Raw genomic sequence first — 22,828 nt, 5'->3', positions numbered from 1 at the left:
CTCCTAGGCAGCGACACCAGTTTGTACCCCCACCAGCACCCCCGCCGCCATCCACATCCGTGCCAACGCTCGACAGCCTCAGAGTCTAAATGTTGTGCCATTCCGGAAGACTTCACGTGGTGGCTTGTTGTGGTTTTACGTTGGGTTTCCCCAGTGGCTTCCTCAACGCCAGATGTGCGTGCCCATCCTTGCGGGCCTGGGCTTTTCCTTTTCCATCTCTGTAATTTCTCCTTCTCGCTTGCTGGTTCAGCCACGCACTTAGAAGGTTTTCTTTTCTTGACGTCATGTTGATCAATTTGTCCTCGCAGGAAGGTTTTTCGGGACATCAGGTCGACCCCACTGCCGGAAGCAGACACTAGATACTCCAGTACCGTTGGGGGGTCCGCAGCGAGAACATGCGCATTCAGATGACGTAATGTTTACGTGCAGATACGTTGCAATTGAAACTTTTTTTTTTTTAATTTTTTTTTTAACGCTTATTTATTTTTGAGACAGAGAGAGACAGAGCATGAATGGGGGAGGGTCAGAGAGAGGGAGACACAGAATCTGAAACAGGCTCCGGGCTCTGAGCTGTCAGCACAGGGGCCCGATGCGGGGCTCGAACTCACGGACCGCGAGATCGTGACCTGAGCCGAAGTCGGCGCTCAACCGACTGAGCCACCCAGGCGCCCCAGCAATTGAAACTTTTAAAAACAGGGACCTTCTCCCAAATTGAGCAATCGTAAACAACAGGTGTAAGTGACGTCTTTAGAGGTCAATTTCCACAGCGTTTCCGATGGTCTCTGAGGGTACAGGCCAGAAGCAGAATGACCCGGAGAAGGTGCTAGAACATCTCGAAGGTTCTTCACCTGTACTTCACTCTCCATCCAGAAGCACCGTTCATCAGTGCCCCTCACACAGGCTCCCGTGTCACTCCACCCTCACCAACATCTACGTTAATGTTTCTATATACTGGCCAGTTTAATAGCTAAAATGTAACATTTATATGGGGGTCATTTTCACAGTTTATTAGCCGTCAGGGGGTTTTTTTTGTTTTTTTTTTATTCCTTTTGGGAATCCCCAGCTTATGTTCTGTACTAGTTTGCTGGGGCTCCCATCGAGAGCCACAGAACAACAGAAATCTATTTTCTGTCAACTCTGGGGGCTGGAAGTGAGAGACCCAGGCATTGGGCAGGGCCAGTTGGTCCTGGGGCCTCTCTCCTGGGCGTGCAGACGGCGTCTCCTCCTGGTGTCCTCACCTCGTCGTCCCCCTGACCCCTTCTTGTAAAGGCACCTGTCACTCCAGATCAGGGCCCACCCTAGTGACCTCATTTTACCTTAATCCTCTCTTTAAAGACCTTGTCCTCAAAAATAAAATAAAGACCCTGTCCTCAAATACAGTCACGTTGGAGGTGCTCAGGGTTAGAACTGTAACCTAAGAATTTGGGGGGATTGCCATTCAGCCCCTAACATCCCCTTTGACCATTTTTCTCTTGGGGATTAACCCTCTCCTCACTGGCTTTTCCGTGCCGGACACTTTGGCCAAATCTAAGTACCAAATGGCCGAGCGAGAGCCCAGACCCTGAAGTCCGGTCTGGCTCGGAGGCCTGGCCCTGCTGTGTTAGTGCCACGACACGGGGTCAGACAACTTAACCCAGTAAATACCAGCCAGCACGATCGTTAACAGTATTATCTGCCACATACTTGATCTTTTAACTTTGGGCACAGAGACGTTCACAGACCGCAAAGGTGTGCGTCTTCCAGTCGTCTGCCGTTTCCGTGGTGGGTGAAGCCGGTGCCGTCACGTGGCCCCACAGGCTGGGGTCGGCGTTCACCTGGTCCTCCCCAGGGCTGCTGTCTCTCCGTCTGTCCCTCACTCCGAGTGGCAGGACTCCTCCCAGCCACGACTTGCAGGCGTGTCATGTGAAATGTGCTCAGGAAGCGCTCCCTGGTCCCCGTGTCCACCGGGGACGTGGTGGCAGGACTGGGACACGTGGGAGGGTTGACGGGGCTCGGCCTCTTCAGGACGCAGAGGACAAGACCCAGCGCGAGGAAAGGCCGAACAGCAACACGAACCAACACGGTCTCTCAGGATCTGACTCAGCCAACTGTTTTCAGGAAGCTTCTCAGACAGCCCCAGGCGGGCGTGACTCACCCTCCCCTGCGTCCCCAGCTGGCTGTGGTCTGCGCCATAAGCTCGGGGATCACGGGCTGCTTGCTTTACTCTCCCCTGTGTTGTAAGCACTGTGCTCCGGACAGGCCGAGTGGCCGCGTGGGTAAGCTTGCACACGTTCCTGAGCCTGTCTGTGCCTCAGTTTCCCCATCCCTCAAATAGGACTAGCACTCACCCTCCTAGCGTTGAGTGAGTTGTGCGTGAAGAACTTAGGACAGCGCCTGCCATGTAGTAAACACCCGACAAATGTCAGCTCGAACGCGTGGCTGTTCGGTATTTCATCACGTCTCCTGGGCCAGAGGGTGTCTTCCAGGCACCCAAGCCATCCCCCCGCACCAGCGTCTACCTGGTGCTCGCCAGCGGGAGGCGCATCATTGCTCTCCTCTGCCCTGGTCGGAGGAGCAGAGGTCCGTGCTGACAAGGCAGGGAGAAGAATCAGGAAAGGCAGGTTGGAGTCAGGCTACACGGTGTTCCTAAAGTACATTCAGAAGTCGGCATTGTGACCCCGGGGCCCTGGGGGTCACTAACGGTCACAAAAGTCCAGGTAAGGAGAGGATCGTGTTTAAATGCTTTGAGCATCCCAACCGCGGCAAAGCGGACGAACGGCCAGGCGGTGCCTCGTCCCCCCTTCGTGCAGAAAAACACCACGTTCGAGCCTCTTCCGTCGGAATGGCCTTCAGCTGAACGGTAACAAATGTTGTCTGGGCAACCCGTCGCCTGGATATCATTACAGCTAGCGCACCAACTTGCAGGTGCTGTGGGGAAGATGAGAAAACAGTTCCTAAAGGTCCGGCTTGGTGTTGAAGGGAGAGAAAGGGAAACGGCTTTCTGCAGGCCTGGCTCCCAGAGACCTTGAATCAATGCTCACGCTCCGGTGGCGCGGCCCTCTGACTACAGAGCCTCCGAGGCAGCCCGCGCTCTTGTAATCTGTAGCAAAACGTGTTCTTGCATTTCCAAAAAAGATTAACGGCACGAAACACCACCGGGCGCCTACAGGGAAAAACGCTTGCTTATTGCGTAAATATTTTACCATGGAGAGCTTTTAGCATTTAGAGCCTGCCTTCGGGGGATGCGGCGAGAGCCACCCTGGGCACGGCCACCCTCCCTCGCTGGCTCCGCGCTCCCTTAAATGCCATGAAGCCAACGTGACGCGTGTGCTCTTTAAACCCACGGGGTCTGCCCCCCCCCCAACCAGGCACCCCGGCGCCCTCCCCCACCTCCACCTGCCGACCGAGGGCCTAACATTTACCTTCAGCTTAGTACAGAAGGGTGTGCGAGGGCTCTGCTGAGAGGAGCGCCAGTGAGCATAATCCGTGTTTGCAAATACATAGTTTTGATCACGGTTGCATTTGTCTGCCCCCAGCCCTCACGGGTAAGCCGTAAAACCAACAAGCCACGCGGCCTCTGGGCAGGGTGCCTCCCGGGGCCCAGGGATGTGTCACTGAGCAGGCGACTCTCAGACTGGTCCCTTTCGCTTGCCCGGGAAGCCTGTGACCACCAGCCACGTGACACGCAAGTCCCACAGGGCGCTCCGGGTGTCAGCCTGCAGTCACCCCGTCCGAGCGAGGCGGCTGAGATCCCCCAGGAGGCTCCCAGCGACAGCAGCATCTTAGAACCTCCTCTTGCGTCTCGCGCAGCTGATGCTTCTAGAACTTGTCTGGAGCATGAGGCACACGCCCTCTTCTGATTGTGATTTTCTAGATGCACGTTGTTTTCTCCGCCTTCTGGGCATAATCAGAGACCTCCCAGGCGTCTCTCACGCTGCGGTTTTCATCTTAGCCTTGGATCAGTGTGGCTCGTACTTGGCCTTGCCCCTCGGGACGCCTGTATTCTTTTTCACCCAGCACTTTAAAAATCAGACTTTGCTCGGGCCACGTTTCACTCCTACTACTGATCCGGCTCCTCTGTTCTTTTCCTCACACCCACCGCAGCCTTCTGCCCTTGCACGGTGACACTCAACACACTGATGTTTCTGACCTCGCTGCAGCTGTAATTACAGAACGAGCCTTTCCTACCGAAAGCTCTCATCCCGCAGCACTCTAGCTCGTTATTCTCCGCAAACGCAAGAACGGATGCTCAGCCGCTTCCTCTCGCCGTTTCTGCACAGAAGGCTCTCTTCTAGTGTCCCTTGAGTCTAGGACGTTTTCAGGACACTTCAGCGTAAGACACAGGTGTCAGTCTTCAGTTCACCAGGCCACAGAATGGGGACGAGAGGGTATGAGCCCAGTTTCAGGGCGAATAAGGGGAAAGGACGGATGTAACCCGAGGGCTGGGGGTTTTCCCCAGTGGCTCGCGTAGGAGCTGGGTCCCAGACAGACAGACCAGCCCACGTGTCCTGCAGTTGCACACGGGTGGCAGCGCTGTGCCTTGCGGTTCGCACGCGATGCGCCAGAGTCGTCGCCATGGCGGTGGGAAGGGGGGCATCGTCGCCTCCGTGCTTCAGCGGCAGAGGAGCCCAGGGCGGTCCCGCCACGGACACCCCCCCCCCCCCCCCCCCCGTCCCAGTCAGTCCTAGTAGCGCCTCCAGCGGCCGGCCCACACGGGGGAATATTACGCAGCCACTAAAGCTTGAGTTTCTGAAGGGAAAAAAAGAAATGAGGCTTTCGGGATGTGGCGAGGAGACACAAATAAAAAGCCTGCATTTGGAGAAAAATCAGTTCTGTTTCAAGTCCCTATGCATAGAAGGATGATGGCCAGAAGCGGTCCCTGAGATCAGTGACCTCTGGGCGGCAAGGTCGCCTTGTCGCAGATGCCTTGGGCGTGGTCGGCCCTCAGAGCCCAGGCTCTCCCACCCGCGGCCAGCCAGCAGCCCAGGCCTTAGCTGCCGGGGGCCCCGCCAGGCTGCACCCTCTGCCCTGGGGCCGGGCCTCTGGGGGGGATTTGCCTGCCAGCAGCCCTCAGCCTGTGACCGCTGGGAGTCGGGGGGAACACGCAACAGCCCTCTCCACGCCTCCCATTAGGCAGAGCCTTGGGGACCCCTCATCGTGCTTGCCGTCCGCTCCCCATGTTTCCTGGGCTCGCCTCCCGAAAAAGCTCTTCGCTCCAGGCCAGGCTGGAGCTGACCGGGCCCCTCAGGACTCAGGCCGCGGCACCCCGGGAATAGACAGTGTCTTGTGTGCGCAGAGCCCCCGGGCGTCCCTCTGGCATCTGCCCTGCTTAGCCAGCTCTGTGCCCACCGCCGCCCGTGGAACGTGACATCCGGAGAGTCCTGGTCCTCGTGTCACCTGCTGACCATCCCGTCGCACGCTCTACCCATCCTCGGGGCTCCGCCTGCGGCCGGGCCAGGGCGGCTCCCGGTGGGTTGTCGCGCTCCCCCCCGGACCTCGCGGCCGCTCTGACCCCGGGCCCTGCTGCCAGGGACTTGAGGCACCGCCCTGACCTCGCTCCCGACACAGGCACCTCGTGGCTTTTGCACACAACCCCGGTTTTTCTGGCTGCTTTCTGAAACAACTCTTCCTCTCTGGAGGAGCCGTGGCCCTGGAAGTCTCTGCCTCTCCGCTCTGCTGGCATCACCTCCCCCCTGCCCGGGCACGGGGGTCAGCCTCTCGCTGTCCAGAACGCCTTGCGGTTTCCCCCGGTCCCTCACAGTCACCTTGCAGGTGACCAGATTGTCACAGTCACCTTGCAGGTGACCTGTAGAGTGACCAGATTGTTTTCCATTCGTCTCCGTTTTCTTCCAGTCACCAGAATTATACCATTTTAGAGCAGGGAGCTAGGAGAAACAGCAGGGCCTCCCGGGCAGAATGTGGCTCTAACGCTGAAGGCCCAGCTCCGTCCTCTGCTCCTGTGCCCCCTCCCGCCCCCGGGGGTAACACTGACCGCTGTGATGTGACACGTGTCCTGTGCCTGAAATACACTGGCCCTAGTAAGTGGGGGCTAATTGTTTTCTTTATTCATAGCGTAGGGGCGAAGACTTCTCCCTTCTTCCCTTCTGGGCTCTACAGCTGGTCCAAGAATTAAATTGACATAAGGAAGATGAACAGGAGGGGCCCCTGGGAGGCTCCGTCACTTACTTGAGCATCTGACTTCAACTCAGGTCATGATCTCACAGTCTGTGAGTTCAAGCCCCACATCGGGCTCTGTGCGGACAGCTTAGAGCCTGGAGCCTGCCTCGGATTCTATGTCTCCCTCTCTCTCTCTGCACCACCCCTGCTTGTGCTCTGTCTTTGTCTGTCTCAAAATTATCAAATAAAACATTAAAAAATTCTTTAAAAAGACAGATGAAACAGGAGAAACATTTAATTTTATATGTGTACGAGCCCCAAAGATCAGAGGCTCAAATGTGACCAAAGCGGCAGTTTTTAATGCCTTTGAGACGAAGAAACAATAAATTTGTGAAGAATTGACAAGACCACAGGGTTTGGGCTTGGGCTACTAAATTAGTGAAGAACAAGATTTATTCATGCGGCCATCTAGGCCCTAGACTGCCCGCGTCCGGGATAAGGGGGCCTCTCTTCCTCCTGCTGTGGGGAGGGCACCTTCCCCGTGGGAGACTTCTTTCCTGCTCGCAGGGGGAGAGAGGAGGGTCACAGTGTCCTTCTCGCACTGGCTATTCCTGGGTAACTTTAACCCAAAGTAATCAGTATGCGGAAACGGCATCTTGGGGGTGACCTGTGCTGCTCTGCTCCAGCGGCTGGACATGAGGAGCCGGGAGTCGTGTTGGGGTTGAAGCCTGGCTCGGGACCTCCGGACATCCGAGATGTCACGTGCAGAGTGAAGGCTGCCGCTGCGGATGAGGGCAGCCTTGGGCTCCGGGCCGCCTGGGGAGTCTCCCAAGACGTGTGCGTCCATGGCCAGGTATCTGCCCACTCTGGATACGGACGCTGGGAGAGCGTGTGCGAGGGGGTCATGTCCACTCCTTACTCTCTCAGGTGCAGGCCTGTGTTCTCACGCCGTCGAGACGAAAGCTGTCCAGCTCATGCTACACAGAAATCCAGTGTGTACCTGGACAGGGCCCAAGCCTGCTTTTTTTTTTTTTTTTTAATTTTTTTTTTTAACGTTTCATGTATTTTTGAGACAGAGACAGAGCATGAATGGGGGAGGGGCAGAGAGAGAGGGAGACACAGAATCTGAAGCAGGCTCCAGGCTCTGAGCCATCAGCCCAGAGCCCGACACGGGGCTTGAATTCACGGACCGCGAGATTGTGACCTGAGCTGAAGTCGGACGCTTAACCGACTGAGCCACCCAGGCGCCCCCAAGCCTGCTTTTAATGCAGAGTTAGTTTCTGTTTCTTCGAGGAGGGCTGGTGGCTCTTCATCACCAGCAGGGATATTGGAGGTTTTGAAAACATTATGTTTGATCGTGTTCTTATGCGTAATGTCTGTGGCTGCCAGCGTGGCCTCTGTGCTTCACTGTCGAGCTCAGTTTGTCTTTGGAAGATACCCTCCTTCCCTTAGTTTCTGTCTCTAGTTTAGGAATACGCGTACGTTAATGACATCAGTCAGGTGCTTTTTGTGCTGGGCGCACACTCTCCTCCAGTGGTCAGGTGGAAGAAGGGGTCGTCACCAAGGCCCCTGGCTGACCCTGGTCTCACTCGAGGTTCACATCAGCCTCTGTACGTGAAGCGTGTCCCCGCGCGGGCAGCGCTGCCTTGGAACGGCGTCTGGTTTCCTCCCGAGCTTTGATCTACCCTGCGTGCCGCTTTAAATTTGCTGTTCACCCGTAGTTCCGCTGCAAATCCCCACAAGATAAAAATGAGAACGCGACTCACAAAAGCCAGAGGGGGACATACGGAGGTTAGAGGAGCTGTAAGAGCCTTGATTTACATAACTCTCATAGCAGTGGGTGAGGGTCAAGACCGGAAGAGAAACCAAAGCGGTACCGTAACTAAAAGACGCCGCGTGGCCCACAGGCCAGAGGGGAAGGTGTGCTGACCTCACCACCGTCCACGGGGTCCGTGAGTCTAGGAAGAACCAGGGACTGACCTCGTGGAAATCGTGACCGTCAGGCATGCGTATTAGAAGGACCACAAACAGACGAGAAAACCTTGGAAGGACCAGACCTCTGACAGAGCACGTGCCAACCACAGAGGTGCCACCGAGGAAGGCCGGGCGCGAGCCCGGATGCGCCCTGCACTACCGCGTGCGCTCTCGTTAGCAAGGCAGGGCTCGTGTCTCCGTGCTCTCAGATTCTCACCGGAAAGACACACGAGGAGCCGGCAGAGGGGACCTGCCAGCTGGGGCCTGGGTGGGAGGTGACTGTCTCGAAAGTGCCTCCTTGCACTCCTGTGTTATTCGTGAGCCGTGTTGAGTAGAATACAACCCGAAGAGTAATGACAAAATGTTTCAATATAACATTTTAATGCCTTCGTTTAAAAAAAAAAAAAAGGCAGCTTAACGCTCGGAGTTTTCCTAGATGAATGTTAATTCCAAGACAAGAGGACGAGTTCCAGCCACAAGGCAGCAAGCCAGAGACGCAGGCCCTAGACGCACAGTCCCGGCCCAGGAAGCAGGGGCCGTTGGGTAACGGAGGGGCCGCGCTCGGTGCCCACTCTGTGCCTGGCTCAGTATGCAGCATGCACCAAAGGCAACCCGGACAGCACCCGCCCACCCCCGCCCCGCCCCACGTCGCCTAACAGACTGAGATCCAGAGGGGGCACCGTACTGGTTCGCAGTCGCACAGCACAGACTTCCCAGGGCCTGGACCCAGGCAGGTGCGCTCCCAGAGCACGTGCTCGTCACGCCGCGGCACGCTGTTTTCCCTGGGAGACACGCTCACGTGTTGCCGGCGCTCGGGATGCACGGTCTCGAGTAGCCAGGATTTGGCAAGGGGACGCTCTCCCTTTGCTGGAAGGTCGGGGTGGAGGTTTTCTATTCACAGGAACAGTATACGACTCAGTGGGCTGAGCGTGGGCTGAGCCAGACAGACTCAGGGCTCCAGTCCCACCCCCTCTGGTCACTTGCTGTGTGACCGCAGGCGGACCACTTACCCCGTCTGAGCTGTACTGCTTCGTGACCCGGCGAGCGTACGAAGGCTACCCGTTGTGGCCCTCGCGAGGGCTCGGAGGGGCAAGGCTGCCAGGAGGTCAGCAGGAGAGCCCCATGAGGGGGCTGCAGTGACCACGGTGCCCTCACCCTCAGGATACTAGGTGCCTAGGAGACTCAAGAGGACAGGGACCAGTCTCCCACGGCACCCGAACCCCAGGCTCCCCACCTACACCGCGTGAGGGAGAGAAAGGGGGCACAGGGCACGGACAAGGGGGGCTCGGCCCCTCTGGGCTGTCGGTCACTGAATGGGAAAGGACAGGCGTCTAGCAGAACACCCTGGCCAGAGCCAGGAGGCCACCGGGGCAGCTGGGGACAGCTGGTTGTCACGGCGAGGAGAAGGCGCCATCGGAGGCAGAGCCGCAGCCGTGACAGCCAGTCAGGGGCCCGAGCTCCAGGCCCTGCAGATACCAGGCCTGTGAATGGGAAGAGGGCAGGGGGGGTGCTGTCCCCCAATGTGCGTGCTGACGATTGTGGCCAGCCGTGGTCAGGGGCCTCATGCTAGGGGCACTCTCTGGCTGATCACACAGAGTTGTCCCCCCCTCACATGTGGCCGCCCGAGAGTGGCTCCTTGTGTGGTTTCACAGAAGACCGGGTGCGGGAACCGGGAAGATGCCGGTAAGCTCGGTCTCCAGTGGAGCCAAAGAAGGTGCCAGAAGGAAGACAAAGGTGGAAGGGTGTCTCTCGCGGAGAGGCGGGCAGTCTTGTGCAAGTACCGCGGCCTTGTCGCTGGCGGCCGCGCCACCCTCGGGAGGCCAGGGAAGGCAGGGCTGGCAGGCACAGGGTTGGGCTCTGCTGGCTGCCCGCCCCCCGCCCCCGACTGCCAGGAGGGCTTTGCCCTGCGCCCCGCCCGCCGGTTCTGGTTTTCGCCAGTGCAGACGGACGCGCAGTCATCGGTGCCCGAGAGAAGGCAGGGCGCGCGGGGTCCCCGGCCGGGTCCGACAGGTGGCCTCTTCGGACGTGTGGAGGCAGTCCCGGCGCAGCCTGGTTGGGAGGTGTGATCATTAATAACATCAGATCGACCACAATCCCTTGATAACCGGGAACTTTAGGAGACGTTCAGAGCCGCTGAAGCCCGCTGCCCCCCCCGGCCAGGAGAGTTCTGTGCGGTGGAGCCCCTAGCCCAGGGGTGGGGTGCTGGCACTTCCTGGGGCGGGAGGCACAGAGGAGGGGCGGGCGGCAGGGAGGGTGACGAGTCACTGATGTGAGAAGGGCGCCTTTGAAAGAACTTTCTAGGAGGCACGGCCCTTGGCCTGCGAGGGGAGGGGCGGGTGGCGGAGGGCAGAAGGGGGGGAAGAGAGTCATGGGGCCCCGCGCTCAGGGGCTCCACGTGTCACCACATCTACCAGTCAGATGCTGGCCGAGGAGGAAGGAAGCAGGAGAGACAAAGCAGGGTGGTGGCGGGGTGGTGGGGTGGCGGGAAAGCGGGGTCCCCGCGAGCCTGCGTGACTGACGGGTGGCCCTCCTGCCCCACCCACAGGCTACCAGATCGCCTACCGCCTGGCCAGCAGCAGCCCCAACACGTTCACCACGGTGGAGGTGGGCGCCACGGTGAGGCAGTTCACGGCCACGGAGCTGGCCCCAGAGTCGGCCTACATTTTTCGGCTGTCGGCCAAGACGAGGCAGGGCTGGGGGGAGCCGCTGGAGGCCACCGTCATCACCACTGAGAAGAGAGGTAAGGCCTGAGACCCGAATCTGCTGTCCTGGTGCCACAGCAGGGAGAGACGGCCCCGCGTGGGAGCCGGGGACTTGCTGGGTCCACGGCTTCCTGGGTCGGGCCCTGGGTGGCTCCAGGACCCATGCATTTATCAAGCACCCGCTGAGCCGCACCTGTAGCCGGACACATTACCGTAGGGTGCCTACACGGCCTGACATTTACCAGAGAGGCATGAATGTCCCAGCTTTAACGAGAGAGACGCGGCTCAGAGAGGTTGTGTCACTGGCCCAGGGCTGCACTGAGTCCCCCCTGTTTAAGGGCAGCTCCCTGAAGGCAGGCGCTTGGTGTCTGATGTTCAAAACCACGTGCCCAGTCGAGCAGGTGCTCGGTAAGCACGTTTCCTGCCCAGCACTCCTAGGGAGGTCTGTCTGGACAGGCGCCTCCTCCGTTCCAAGCACCGTCTTGGTTTGTCCTCACCAAGCCTGGGGGCAAGAGCGCTGCAAGCCCCGATTCTGTGGAAGAGGAAGTTGGGCCCAGACGGATCCAGTGGTTTGCGTGGACACGGCTCTTGCCACAGAAATCCACCGCGGGCTCCCATCTCACCGAGCCCCTGCCCTCGAGCCTCGCTCTGGAATCTGCCTCAGCAGCCTCCTCCCCAGGGGCCACCGCTCCGGGCCTCTGACCCTGGCAGCTCTGGCTGCAGGTTCGAAGGCTGAACCCTCCCCCCGTCTGTGAGTCCCGTGACCCCAAACCCTGAGCCTCAGTTCCCCAAAGATGACGACGCCCACCCCAGAGCAGCTGCAGCCTCCCCGAGATGCTCACCCCCTCCTCCCACGAGCATCTCTGCTATTAACTGGAGGACAGAAATCCCAGGGTCACAGAGCGCCCTCCAGAGCGTGAAGCAGGTGGAGGAGACGGCCACGCACACGCGGGCCCCACCGTCAGCCCAAAACGCGGTCCATCTGATGGCCCCCAGCACGGGGCCCTGGGACAGAGGACAGGCCCCGGGAGAACCCCTCCTACAGCTGCGGCCAAGGTCCGCAGGCTCGTCCCGTCCGGGACGCGGTCCGGCCAGCGCTCTCAGTGCCAGGGAAGCAGCCCGGGCCCTGAGGGCCACTCCCAAAGCCTCTCGCCTTCCTCAGAATCCGTGCAGCCCTGTAGGGAAATCTAGCACTTTCTAAGGCACGGGGAAAGACACAGGTTTGCTAAAAGTCTGATGTGACTTAAATCCAAGTGGAGGCATTAACACGGGTGCCCTTCACGAGGCACCCTGGTCTGGTTCACAGCGGAGCTGCTGGGGCTGGGAGACGTGTGCCCGCACCACAGCTGCGCCCCAACCCCCGCACCACGTGCCGAGGGCTCACACCCCAGCTCGCACCCCGACCCCCCCCCACCAGCTGCCTCACCCACACCCCAGCCTGTTCCCTGCCCCCTGCTCCACCTGCCTGGGGCCCACACCCCAGCTTGCACCCCGACCCCCCACACCACCTGCCTCACCCTCACCCCAGCCTGTGCCCCGTCCCCCCGCACCACCTGCCTCACCCGCACCCCAGCCCGCACCCCGACCCCCCCTCACCACCTGCCTCACCCGCACCCCAGCCTGTGCCCCGTCCCCCCGCACCACCTGCCTCACCCACACCCCAGCCCGCACCCCGACCCCCCCTCACCACCTGCCTCACCCGCACCCCAGCCTGTGCCCCGTACCCCCGCACCACCTGCCTCACCCGCACCCCAGCCTGTGCCCCGTCGCCCCGCACCACCTGCCTCACCCGCACCCCAGCCCGCACCCCGACCCCCCCTCACCACCTGCCTCACCCGCACCCCAGCCTGCGCCCCGTCACCCTGCACCACCTGCCTCACCCGCACCCCAGCTTGCACCCCGACCCCCCGCACCACCTGCCTCACCCGCACCCCAGCCTGTGCCCCGTCCCCCCACACCACCTGCCTCACCCGCACCCCAGCCCGCCCCCGACCCCCCGCACCACGTGCCTGGGGTCCACGGAGCTCAGCGGATTTCCTCCAGGGCCCGCAGGCCCTCCGTGCTCCGGGCTCAGAGCCAGGGGGCCCAGCAAAGCTTTGCCCAGGGGAGCTGTGCTCAGGGGGGAAGGGGGTGGGAGGAAGCGGGCAGCCCCAGCTCCAGCCCCGAGAGAGGACTGCTGACCGCGTAAGACGGAAGCGCTCCTCCAGACTGTCGCCGCAGGGCCCGCAGTCAGTCGCTGCTTTATTACCCACCACACACGCTCCTCCGAATCAATAATCTTCGTGAGGAACCATTAAACAATTATCCCTCCCTGTGTGGAGTCGCCCTGTTGGACTCGATGGGCGAGGAGGCGCGGGACGGTAACGATCCACACTCCGAAGCGGGGTCCTGGCCCCGTGCACCCTGCGTTCCCTGCCGCCGCTGCGCAGGGCGGCAGTGACCGGCCCCGGGGACGCTGAGCTGGACGCCGCCGTGTGTCGGGCTCGGGTCGGCCTCCGCACGACAGACGCACTGAGCCCGAGGTCAGAGGGGCCTGGAGGTGCTCGCAAGAGCCCAGGTGTCATTCGGCGGTGGTCGTGTGGGGGGCACGTGTGGGCTCACCTCTCTCTGTCTCTGCGCTGACAGTGCCGCGTTCCGGGAGCAAGCCGGGGTCTCCAGCCACGTGCGGGAGTCATCTCCACGTTGTCTGATCCCGTGGGGAGCCGAGTCCCCGGGCTTGTGCTCCCGCGGAGCCTTCGCGGAGAAGCGCCCTCTCACGCGCCCCTGCTCTGTTCTCTTTGGGTTGCAGAGCGGCCGGCGCCCCCCAGGGAGCTCCTGGTGCCCCAGGCAGAAGTGACGGCTCGCAGCCTCCGGCTCCAGTGGGTCCCGGGCAGCGACGGGGCCTCCCCCATCCGCTATTTCACCGTGCAGGTGCGAGAGCTGCCGGGGGGAGAGTGGCACACGTACTCCTCGTCCATCAGCCACGAGGCCACGGCCTGTGCTGTCGAAAGGTACCCGGAGCCGGGAGGGCCCTCCCCGGGGAACGGGCGCCTGCTCTCGTCTCTCCTCCTAGCTCACGCTCCCTCCGCCAGGGACCAGGCTTCCGCGTCCTGGAGCCCACTCGGGCCTCCCCGGGTCTGGCCTTCTACGCACGCCCTGCGCAGGTGGTTTGCAAGCCCAGGCCCCGGGGACGGAAGAGGCACAGATGACGGGGACGTGAGCCCGGAAGCGTGGGCCCCGCGCCTTACCCCCTGAGACGCAGGTGTGGAGGAGGGGAGGCGCGGGGAAGGGGTGTTGCGGGCTGAAAGAGTCGCACCTTCTCTTTGCGCTCCCTCTCGTAGTCAGCAAGGCAGGCGGCTCCCACCCCCGTCATCCGTTCGTGACGGCTGATCGGGGGCGTGGGAGGAGCGTCCCCGCTGCATGATGAGAACCCCGCATGTATCCAGTTATCAGTGAGCCACCAGGCAAGGGGGGGAAGGGAGCAGCACCGACCACCACAGCTCAGCTCTTGGCTCCCATGGCCTCGTTTAGGACCCTGCTCCCATTCCCACCCCCCTCTACAGTGTGAGGGACGAGGGCTCCCCCCTCTACGGTGGGGTCAAGGACACCCGTCTCTATGGTGAGGGACGAGGGCTCTCCCTCTATGGCGGGGGACGTAGGCTCCGTAACTGTCTAGGTGAGGGTTCTCAAAAGTGACCTCAGGCCCCACGTCCCCACGGTGGGCCCGGGCTGCACTGCTCACACCGCCCTGCAGAAGCCCCGGGATATCGGGGGGCAGGCCCGTCCAGGGAGCTGGCCCTACATCTTCCTTGTGCTCCTTCTGTGGCGCTGGCCACGGTCACTTTCCATGAAGCTCACATCTGGCCACGAAGGGGCCGCTGAGGAACACGTCCCACAGGCTCCCAGGGTTCCAGGAGCCCGGCCAGCCCCTCTCGGGAGGGCAGAGGAGGGCAGAGGAGGGCCAGATGGTATTTCCCAGGCTGGCCGTCGTTCAGACCCAACACCGTGTCCTCGGTGCCCCCGCACCCCGGTTCTGGGCACCGTCCTGGGAGATTCGCACGTTTCTCATCAGACCCGCACGGTGGGCCGGTGGGGGGAGACTGCCGTCCCCATTCTATGCGTGAGAGCCGGGGTCTGAAGAGTCGTTCTTGCCTGCGGCCCCAGCATCTGCCACGGCGTCCTGACCCGCCCCCTCTGCCAGGCCGCGGGGCTCAGCTCCCGCCCTTGGCCAAACCCGAGCGGAGGGAAAGCAGCCAGGGTGGGGGCTCCTGCGGCAGTCTCAACCCTCACCCCCCTCCCCCAGAGGGCAGTGCAGGCTGCGGGGTGCCGTGGGGGCTGGAGCGTGGCTCTGTCGCCGCCTCCAGCAGGTGGCAACAGCAAAGCCTAGAGAGAAGGGTTCGGGGAGCGAGCACATGACCGAGGTGGCGTGTGATGCGCACGTGGGCGTGGTCAGCACTGGGGCGTCGCAGGAAAGCAGAGACTGTGAGGCCTCAGCTGTCCAGGTGCAGGTGCCATGCGGGCGGTCTTGGGCAGCTCCTCAGTGCTCCCCTTTCGCACTGTTGTGTGGCTGCGAGCGGCACGCGGGTCCCTGCAGCACCGGGCCCGGACTGTGGTGGGGAGCGTGTGTCCTCCCCGCACATCCATGAGCTGCCCCGAGCAGGTGGCACGGGTCTCCCAGCATCTCTGTCGTGGCCCCCAGATGCAATGTCCCCTTTGCAGACGGCCTTCAGGGCGGGTTGCAGTCTGAGAAGGAGGGCAGCTCGTCAGCTTACAGCTCCAGCTGCCGGGGACCCAAATGATATTTGTGGCCCAATGACACCCCCCCCCCCCCGTCACATGATGCAGGCAGCACCAGATCAGTCCGGAAGGGAGGATGAACAGCCGCCAGCACCAGGGGTGTGTCCAGCAGGTCCCGAGGCATGGTCTGGCCCCCCACAGAAGGGTCAGCGGTGGCTCAGACGTGCACGTTGGCGAGCTGGTGTCTAGAAAACTAGATACGGTTACAGCTGTAATTACACTTTTCATCGTGGGAAGAGCAGGCGGGAGTGGCATCCGTGTGGTGCTCACCTCTGGGACCTCGTCTGGAGGTTTCAGACCGTCAGGGCTCCCGCGGGGTCTTCCTCGTCGCGGTCACTATCAAAGCCGCTGTCGTTGCCACTGTCGTCCCCACGCCAGACGGCGTTCTGTCCTTCTCGGGGCTCCGCACGGTGTCCGTCGCAGGCCCGCAGGCGTCCAGACCAGACTTGGCAGATGAGGAAGCAGAGGCGGAGACATCCGCACGAGAGAGGGAGGCCCTCGGGGCCCTTCAGCTCTGGTGCCAGCTGGGTCTGTAGCTCCAAGCTCATGGCCGCAGACTGTCCCGCTAATGCACGAGGGTCTGCGGTTGGTGTCTTATCGCCCAGACGCCGAGCCCGTGAAGTCCGCCGAGCCCAGCAGCGCCGGGGCCTCGGGAAGGTCCGCCGCACAGGCTCGCTGGGCCTCGTTGCCTCATGTGTGAAAGCCAGAGACAGAGGGATGACCTCGCTGTTGCTTTCAGCTCTGCGACCCCAAGATTTGCCTCCATTAGTCCCTAGCAGTCCCACTCCATCCCCCACTTCTGCCAGCACCCCACTTACCCTTGGAGCGACAGCCCCAGAACCCGAGAAGCACAGCTCTCAGCCCCTCGGAGGACAGCATCCTAGCTGCCCCCCTCCCAGGGCCCTGAGTCCTCCCGAGGGTCGGGAGGGCGCGGCCGAGCCAGCCCAGCTTGCTTCGTAAACTCCACTCTGCTGCGCTGGTGCTCGGCTTAATTGGAATGTGCTTGCGGATAAAAATGACCCCACCTCCATGTGTGACCATCCTGGAGAAAGGGGGAAGGTAAAATCCACCGGCCTTTCCTGTCAGGGAATCTCCTGAAATCAAACAGACCAATGGTGTGCACGGGACTTCGTGTTGGAGAGGAGGGGCCCGTGTTTCCGGACAGTTGGACTTGCCGTGGGAGAAGCGGTCATCAGCCCCCAAAAGGGCCCCCTCCGCCCATCAGCAGAAACAAGCCACCGACCCCCTTCCTGAGAGAGCAGCGCTCCGCGCCGCCCCGTGGCACGTGTTCTCGTAGCTACGTTTTCCTTCCTTTTTTTACATTCTTTTGACATTTTACTTGTGCCGATCACATGAAATCCGCTAATGACCAGAAGACGTGAAAGTCTCAACAAAAGTTCTAAGGAAAAAGTTTGACCGTCTGCATCAAGGGGCCGTCCCCACATGTAGAGGACGTGGCTCTGGAGCAGGAGGGGTGGCGCTGGGCTGAGGGACATACCGAAGCAGCGTCGGTCCCTGGTGGGTGACTGCCGCCCACAGAAATGCAGTTCCGTCCAGGAGGAGAAGGTCCGCGAGCCCAGAGCCACACGGACATTCTGGACGTCACTAGGGTGGGACGGTGGCAACGTGAGCTCAGGCGATGGCTGCGTATCCAGTGATAATGCGTCCTGCCATCCCTCCGCACATCCCCACGGGGACACCGTGGACCCAGCCCAAACTACCGCGACCAGAGGGGATTAGGGTGTGAAACACCAGGGATTCCGCTAAAGTCAGTGTGCTGGCCTCATGTCCACTGCGTTCTTGGTCTGCTCGTCCTCGTCCTCCTCCTCCTCCTCCTCTTTGCCCTCCTCCTCCTACTTCTGTGTGATCTTTAAAAATAAAGCCATGTGAGAAGTCAGGTAAATTTGGCCAAGGATATTATCCAGGGGTTCGATATTCCTTGCTCTCTGTGATGCAAATCCTGAGTTCTTAACAGGTGTTTTCAGTACCTTACAGGTAGTATTAAGTACAGAGAGGCAGTGGTAGGTGACGTCTAAACTCCTCACGACTCGTGCTTCATTATTACAACCGAAATGGATGAATGAATCTCGGGAGCTCCTTCTGTGTGTGAGACGCTGCCTCTAGGTCGGTGGGAGGAACCCGGACTGTAAGCCGCGTCCCCCCGCCCCCACCCAAGCGCTTAAATATAACACGCCGAGTAAACGTAAGCTCTGCATACGGTGACAAGGGGCATTTCCGGGGCATCTCCCGCGTGCCGGACGCCATGCTGATGGTTACACGCGTTCAACCCTCCCAGGGCGCTTTGGAGATAACTAGTTCATCCCCATCCATTCATTCATCCACTCATAGACGTTCACCGAGCGCCTCCTAGGTGCCAGGCCTTGTTCTTGGTGCTGGGGGCACAGCAGTAAACGAGGCCAACTCGGTCCTTGTCCCCACGGAGTCCTGAAGGTGGAGGAGGCAGACGGTGGTCAAGGAAGAAACGGCTAATGACAGATCACGGCGGGGGAGATGAGGAGACAGAAGGGCACCGAGCACAGTGGGATGGGCTCTTCCTGGGGCCACGTATGCTGGTACCAGAGGGCGGTGATGATAAGGAGAACAGCCTGTATTTGGTGAGCACGCACCGGGTGCCAGAGTCTCTTGCACGTGCTTCTTCTGAGTGTGATCTACACGCCCACCTCACGACCTGGGCGCCCCTGCGGCACGTCACCCTGCCCAAGGTTACAACGGGTTAGAGAGCACGCAGTTTGGCTCCAGAGTGCACGCTCCTGGCAGCTGGCCCTCCACCGCCCTCTAGTCCAAGAAGGAGAAGCTAATCCAAACACGGGGGCCTCCGGTGAGTGAGGCAGGAAACAGGAGAAAAGCTCACGGTTGGCACCAGAATTCAATGAAATAGCTCCTAGGAAGCTAAGAACAGATGGGAAGTTACTTGTTTATTTTAACTTAATAGAGGAGATCTCTCCCCCAGAATCCAGGAGCAAAGATCATTCTTAAGGGTGGCACTTTAGAAGCACCCCCGGGATTGGGGCGCCAGGGTGCCTCAGTCGGTTAAGCATCCCATTCTGGCTCCGGTCATGATCTCGGGTTCATGGGTTCAGTCCCCGCGTCGGGCTCTGTGCCGACAGCCCAGAGCCTGGAGCCTGCTTCTCCCTCTCTGCCTCCCTCTCTCTCTGCCCCTCCCCTGCCCAGTCTCTACCTCTGTCTCTCAAAGAAATAAAACAAAACCTTAAAATTAAAGGAGCACCCCCAGGACAGCCGGGGCCACAGCAGGGTCGCCCGCCACTTTTCCAGCTGTGGAACCAGGGTGCAGAGAGGCCAGGAGACAGGCCTGCAGTCGCGGACCAGCCACAGCAGGGCGAGGCCCCGTCTCGGCAGGGCTTGAAGGAAGAGTGTCCTGTGCCGGCCGACAGAAGCAGTGTCATCCCGTCCCACCGTCTTCAGCGGGAGAGCAACGTGAAAACAGGGCTAGAGGAAGACTCTTCTGACCGTGGGTCCAACAGTAGTCACCTCGCAGAAAAAGCAGAATCCTTCCTCTAGGCATCATTACCCAGACCCCACTCGCGAGCCGGACGGAAGTGGGGCCGCTGTTGGCTGACGCAGGGGGTGTGGGGACCCCGGCCTCCGAGAGGGCCCCTCGGAGCCTCCCAGGCTCCACGGGGCTTGGTTTGAAGCCCACAGGTTTCTAGGCTGGCCTGGGAGGGAGGACAGTGGACCGGCTCAGAGGCGGTGAGGGCTTTGCCTGCCAGTAGCGGAGGAAGTGGGCCACACCTCCCCTCCTGAGGGACGGGAGGGGCAGAGCCCAGGGTCACGCTACTCTCCTGGTCTGGGAGACGGACACCAGGGCGTCCACAGGAGCAGTCCAGCCGAGGACCAGACGAAGACAGTGTCCTCTGCACAGAAGTTTGTCCTGAGTCCTAGTCTTGGGCGACGTACGGAGCTCAGCACACCAGCCCCGTCAGCACGGAACTGTTCGATGTGGGGGAAGGAAAGGAGGAAAGAAAGGACGGTGGTGGTCCAGAGGTGGCAGCCAGCAGTGTGCCGTAAATCCTTGCCGGGGGCTGGGAGGGGACGTTTCCCCGCCTTGGACAGTTGGCATTATCTCGGTCTTAGGTACAGTGGACGGGGTGGCCTCATGACAAGGTCTTCCTCCAGCCCTGGCCGGGCCATTTACAGCCCTCTGGCAGCGGGCAAGGGACTTAACGGGACTGGGCCTCTATTTACCCATCCTTGAAACGGGAATCACCACGAATACGCCCCACAGGGCTGCCGTGGAGTTAACCGGGGCGAAGCTGGTGCCGCGTCCGGCTGCATAAACAGGGATGAGGGGCGGGGAGGGGGGGCCCGGCCAGCGCCGACCTGCGCAAAGGAACACGTACGGGTGAGCAAGGATGTGGTTAGGAGGACCGGTTTCACGCTCTGAATGGTGTGAGGGATGTGGTAATTAGCTCCTCCTGAAGAATTGCGAGTCCCTCAGAGAGCACTGGTTTCCTCTGCAGGAAAGGGTCTAATTATAGGAGGAGGTGGTTCCCCCCCGCCCCCGCCGGAGGAGCCCAAAGCAAAACCGCCTTCCCGGCCAGGGAGTTCCGGGCTCCCCTCCTGTCTGGAAATCCCTCCCAGGCAGGCAGAGCTGGCAGTCTGAGGGCCCCTCCCCGGGCAGGACTCACTCCCTCGCTCCTGCCGGAGCCCCGGGGCAGGGGGCAGAGGGGAAGGGCTCAGGACTCAGCCTTCTTCCGTGTTTCAGGCTGAGGCCCTTCACCTCCTACAAGCTGCGCCTGAAAGCCACCAACGACATCGGGGACAGTGACTTCAGTGCGGAGACGGACGCCGTCACCACGCTGCAAGACGGTGAGCCGGCTGGGCCCCCGGCGGGTGCGGACGCTGGCGCCTTCCCGGCTGCCACCTGTGGGCACCAGGACACGGGCTTGCAGAGAGCGGCCCCGCTTTCATCTGGAGCCAGGAAGGGGTCACCCGCGGGAGGGAGGGCGGTGGCGCGAGCAGTAGAATTCAGTCAGCAACACGCGGCTCCCAGCTCTCCGTACAGCCTGTGGCCGTGAAGCCGACTTCAAGGGCTTCCAGATGGAACGGGGGTTTCTTTGATTGGCTTCCAAACCTCTTCGACCCATCAGCAACCCAGAAATTGAATAATTTATGGAGTCATTAAAAATAAATGTCGAAGGGCGGCTGGGTTTTCGGAGGTGTCCCCGTGTTTTTCTCATCCACAAACCACTCCCCAGTCTTGCCATTTGGCGAAAGCACACCGGTAAGCGATGGAGGCGAGGTCCCCTAAAAGCTCCAGGCGGTCTTGACCCGCTCCCTCCCACCTCGGAGGAGCGGGGCTGAAGAGCTGGTGTGATTTTATGTGCGGATCCCGCCGGGCCCGGGCCAGAGCCGCGACATCGGTGTAGGTCCCGCCGGGGGCGCCGCCCCCGCAGTCAGGCCCGGTTTCAGTGCTGCAGCCCTCGTCCCAGGCCGCAAGCCCGAGCCCTCCGCTCGCCCAGCAGCAGCGCTGGGTTCCTTCCCAGAGTTTCTGTCTTCCTCTTTTATAGCCTGGGAGCTTAGCTTCACCGGCATGCGGCCTCGGTGCCCTGGAGGACCGGCAGAGAGGTTCCGGGACCCTTCCAGAAGCACGCCCAGGGGGCCCACGGCCTGAACAGGCCCCTCAAAAAGCTGGTCATCTCTCTGGCTCCTATTTTAATCTTAGTTTTACACAACTCAGGTGCTATTTGAGACGAAGCATTAATTCTTGGCAAAAAGAAGCAAATAGAGCAAGCTGATTTTGTAGGGAGTCTCAGGAAATTGCAAGCCAGTGAGCAGGACCCCGCGGCCTCCCTTACGGGGCTCAGTCAGAACTGGCCTGTTTTGAAAAGAAAAAAACATTCAGGGGCCTCTTCCAGGCTCCCGAAGGCCTGTCTTAATCCTTTGATATTTAAATCTTTTCTTTGGAGGCACCTGTCCTGTTGTCTTCCTCTTCTGAGATTTGCAGTTTTCTCTTTGCAGTTGGTTCGCATTGTGTTTGCACTGTATTGTCTCCAGAACCACAGATCTGCTGAGACTCGAAGACTCCAGGGCTTGGGAGCCCTGGGCCAGGGGCGGGGGTTTTCAACGTGTGGATGGTTTGCTGAGAAACGTTCTCTTACTGTGGTGGTTGGGCTGAAATTGTAATCGGGTGTGATCCAGAAAGCTGGATGAGGGTCACCACCGACTTAAGACAGACCAGCAAGAGGCCAGAGAGCAGGGTGGAGAGAGCTCCCCAGAAGGCAGGATGGGGGGCTGGAGGTGTGGCTGATGTCCCAGGGGCTGGGTGCCCCGGCAGGTGCAGAGCAGGCTCACAGAGCAGGTGACCCGGGGACCCAGATTTGGCTAGTCACGTGGGACGGGGTGGGGAGAACAGCCTAAATCATTCCAGTCAGTGACCATTCGTGAACACTTAACGCACGGCCTCAGGATCTCACAGCGGTGGACCTGGCGGACAGCTGCAGGGTTTTAGTTCCCAGCGTGTAGGTCCACGTCCACGGGCAGACGACCCTCAGCCACTAGCAGTCACACCCCTCGGTGATAGTCACATCCGTGCGTGAGCGCGGGAGCACTCTGGCCTGGCCCGATCTTTTGTCCTGTTCAGAGCCACTCTGACCTACGCACCTCAAAAAATTGATGGCTCTCCCCGAGGGAGGTGGTGCAGGCCCCTGAGAAGATGTGGAACCAGCAGGAAGGCTCCCCGGGCAGGGTTCCCAGGGAAGAGAGCCTCACGCGCCCTGCGTCTCTGTGTGGGTCCGCCTGGGGGGTAAGGGCAGGGCACTCTCCGGTCCCTTCTTTCCCGTTTGCAGTTGGGCGGGGAAGGGCATCCACAGGGAAGGGAGGGAGGTGGGGCTGCTGGCTGGCCCGCTTCCCAAGCCCCGGCCAGGCCCCGGCCCTGCGTCCTCGCCAGCACCAGGAGAGGGCTGGCTCCAGGACGGCGGCCAAGTACAGCCCGGACCAGCTAACCCTGGCTTTCTTCTTTCTTGGATTCCAGTTCCAGGAGAGCCTCCCAGTTCGGTCTCGGTGACGCCGCACACGACCTCCTCCGTCCTGATCCAGTGGCGGGTAAGGGCCAGGGAATCACAGGGTGTTTCCTACGCCACTGTCGGAGGCCGGGCCCCTCGTCAGGGTCGCCGGTCAGAGGAAACAGCCTGGTTGGCGTGCAGACGGGGCCGCAGTGCACGGGGCTCCCTGATGGCCACGCGTGTGGGAATGAGCTTGAACGCAGCTCACCGGGGAGGGCCAGCAGGACTGCAGGGCTG

The 22,828-nt window shown here is 60.8% G+C and overlaps 1 protein-coding gene across 3 annotated transcripts in view; it reads left to right on the top strand.

Moving 5' to 3' along the window:
- SDK1 (sidekick cell adhesion molecule 1) overlaps positions 1-22,828 on the top strand; it is an 879,729-nt gene that overhangs the window by 784,560 nt on the left and 72,341 nt on the right. For all 3 annotated transcript variants that reach the window (XM_053894114.1, XM_053894115.1, XM_053894113.1), the window contains exons 29-32: positions 10,616-10,810; positions 13,561-13,762; positions 20,293-20,396; positions 22,561-22,631. In XM_053894114.1, the coding sequence (XP_053750089.1) occupies positions 10,616-10,810; positions 13,561-13,762; positions 20,293-20,396; positions 22,561-22,631 (572 nt within the window). The remainder of the gene's footprint in view (positions 1-10,615; positions 10,811-13,560; positions 13,763-20,292; positions 20,397-22,560; positions 22,632-22,828) is intronic.

This window comes from Panthera pardus, unplaced genomic scaffold, assembly GCF_024362965.1.
Source record: "Panthera pardus isolate Hobbes unplaced genomic scaffold, ASM2436296v1 HiC_scaffold_4, whole genome shotgun sequence".
In the NCBI taxonomy this organism is placed as follows: domain Eukaryota; kingdom Metazoa; phylum Chordata; class Mammalia; order Carnivora; family Felidae; genus Panthera; species Panthera pardus.
This window is presented reverse-complemented; position numbering and strand designations above follow the sequence as displayed.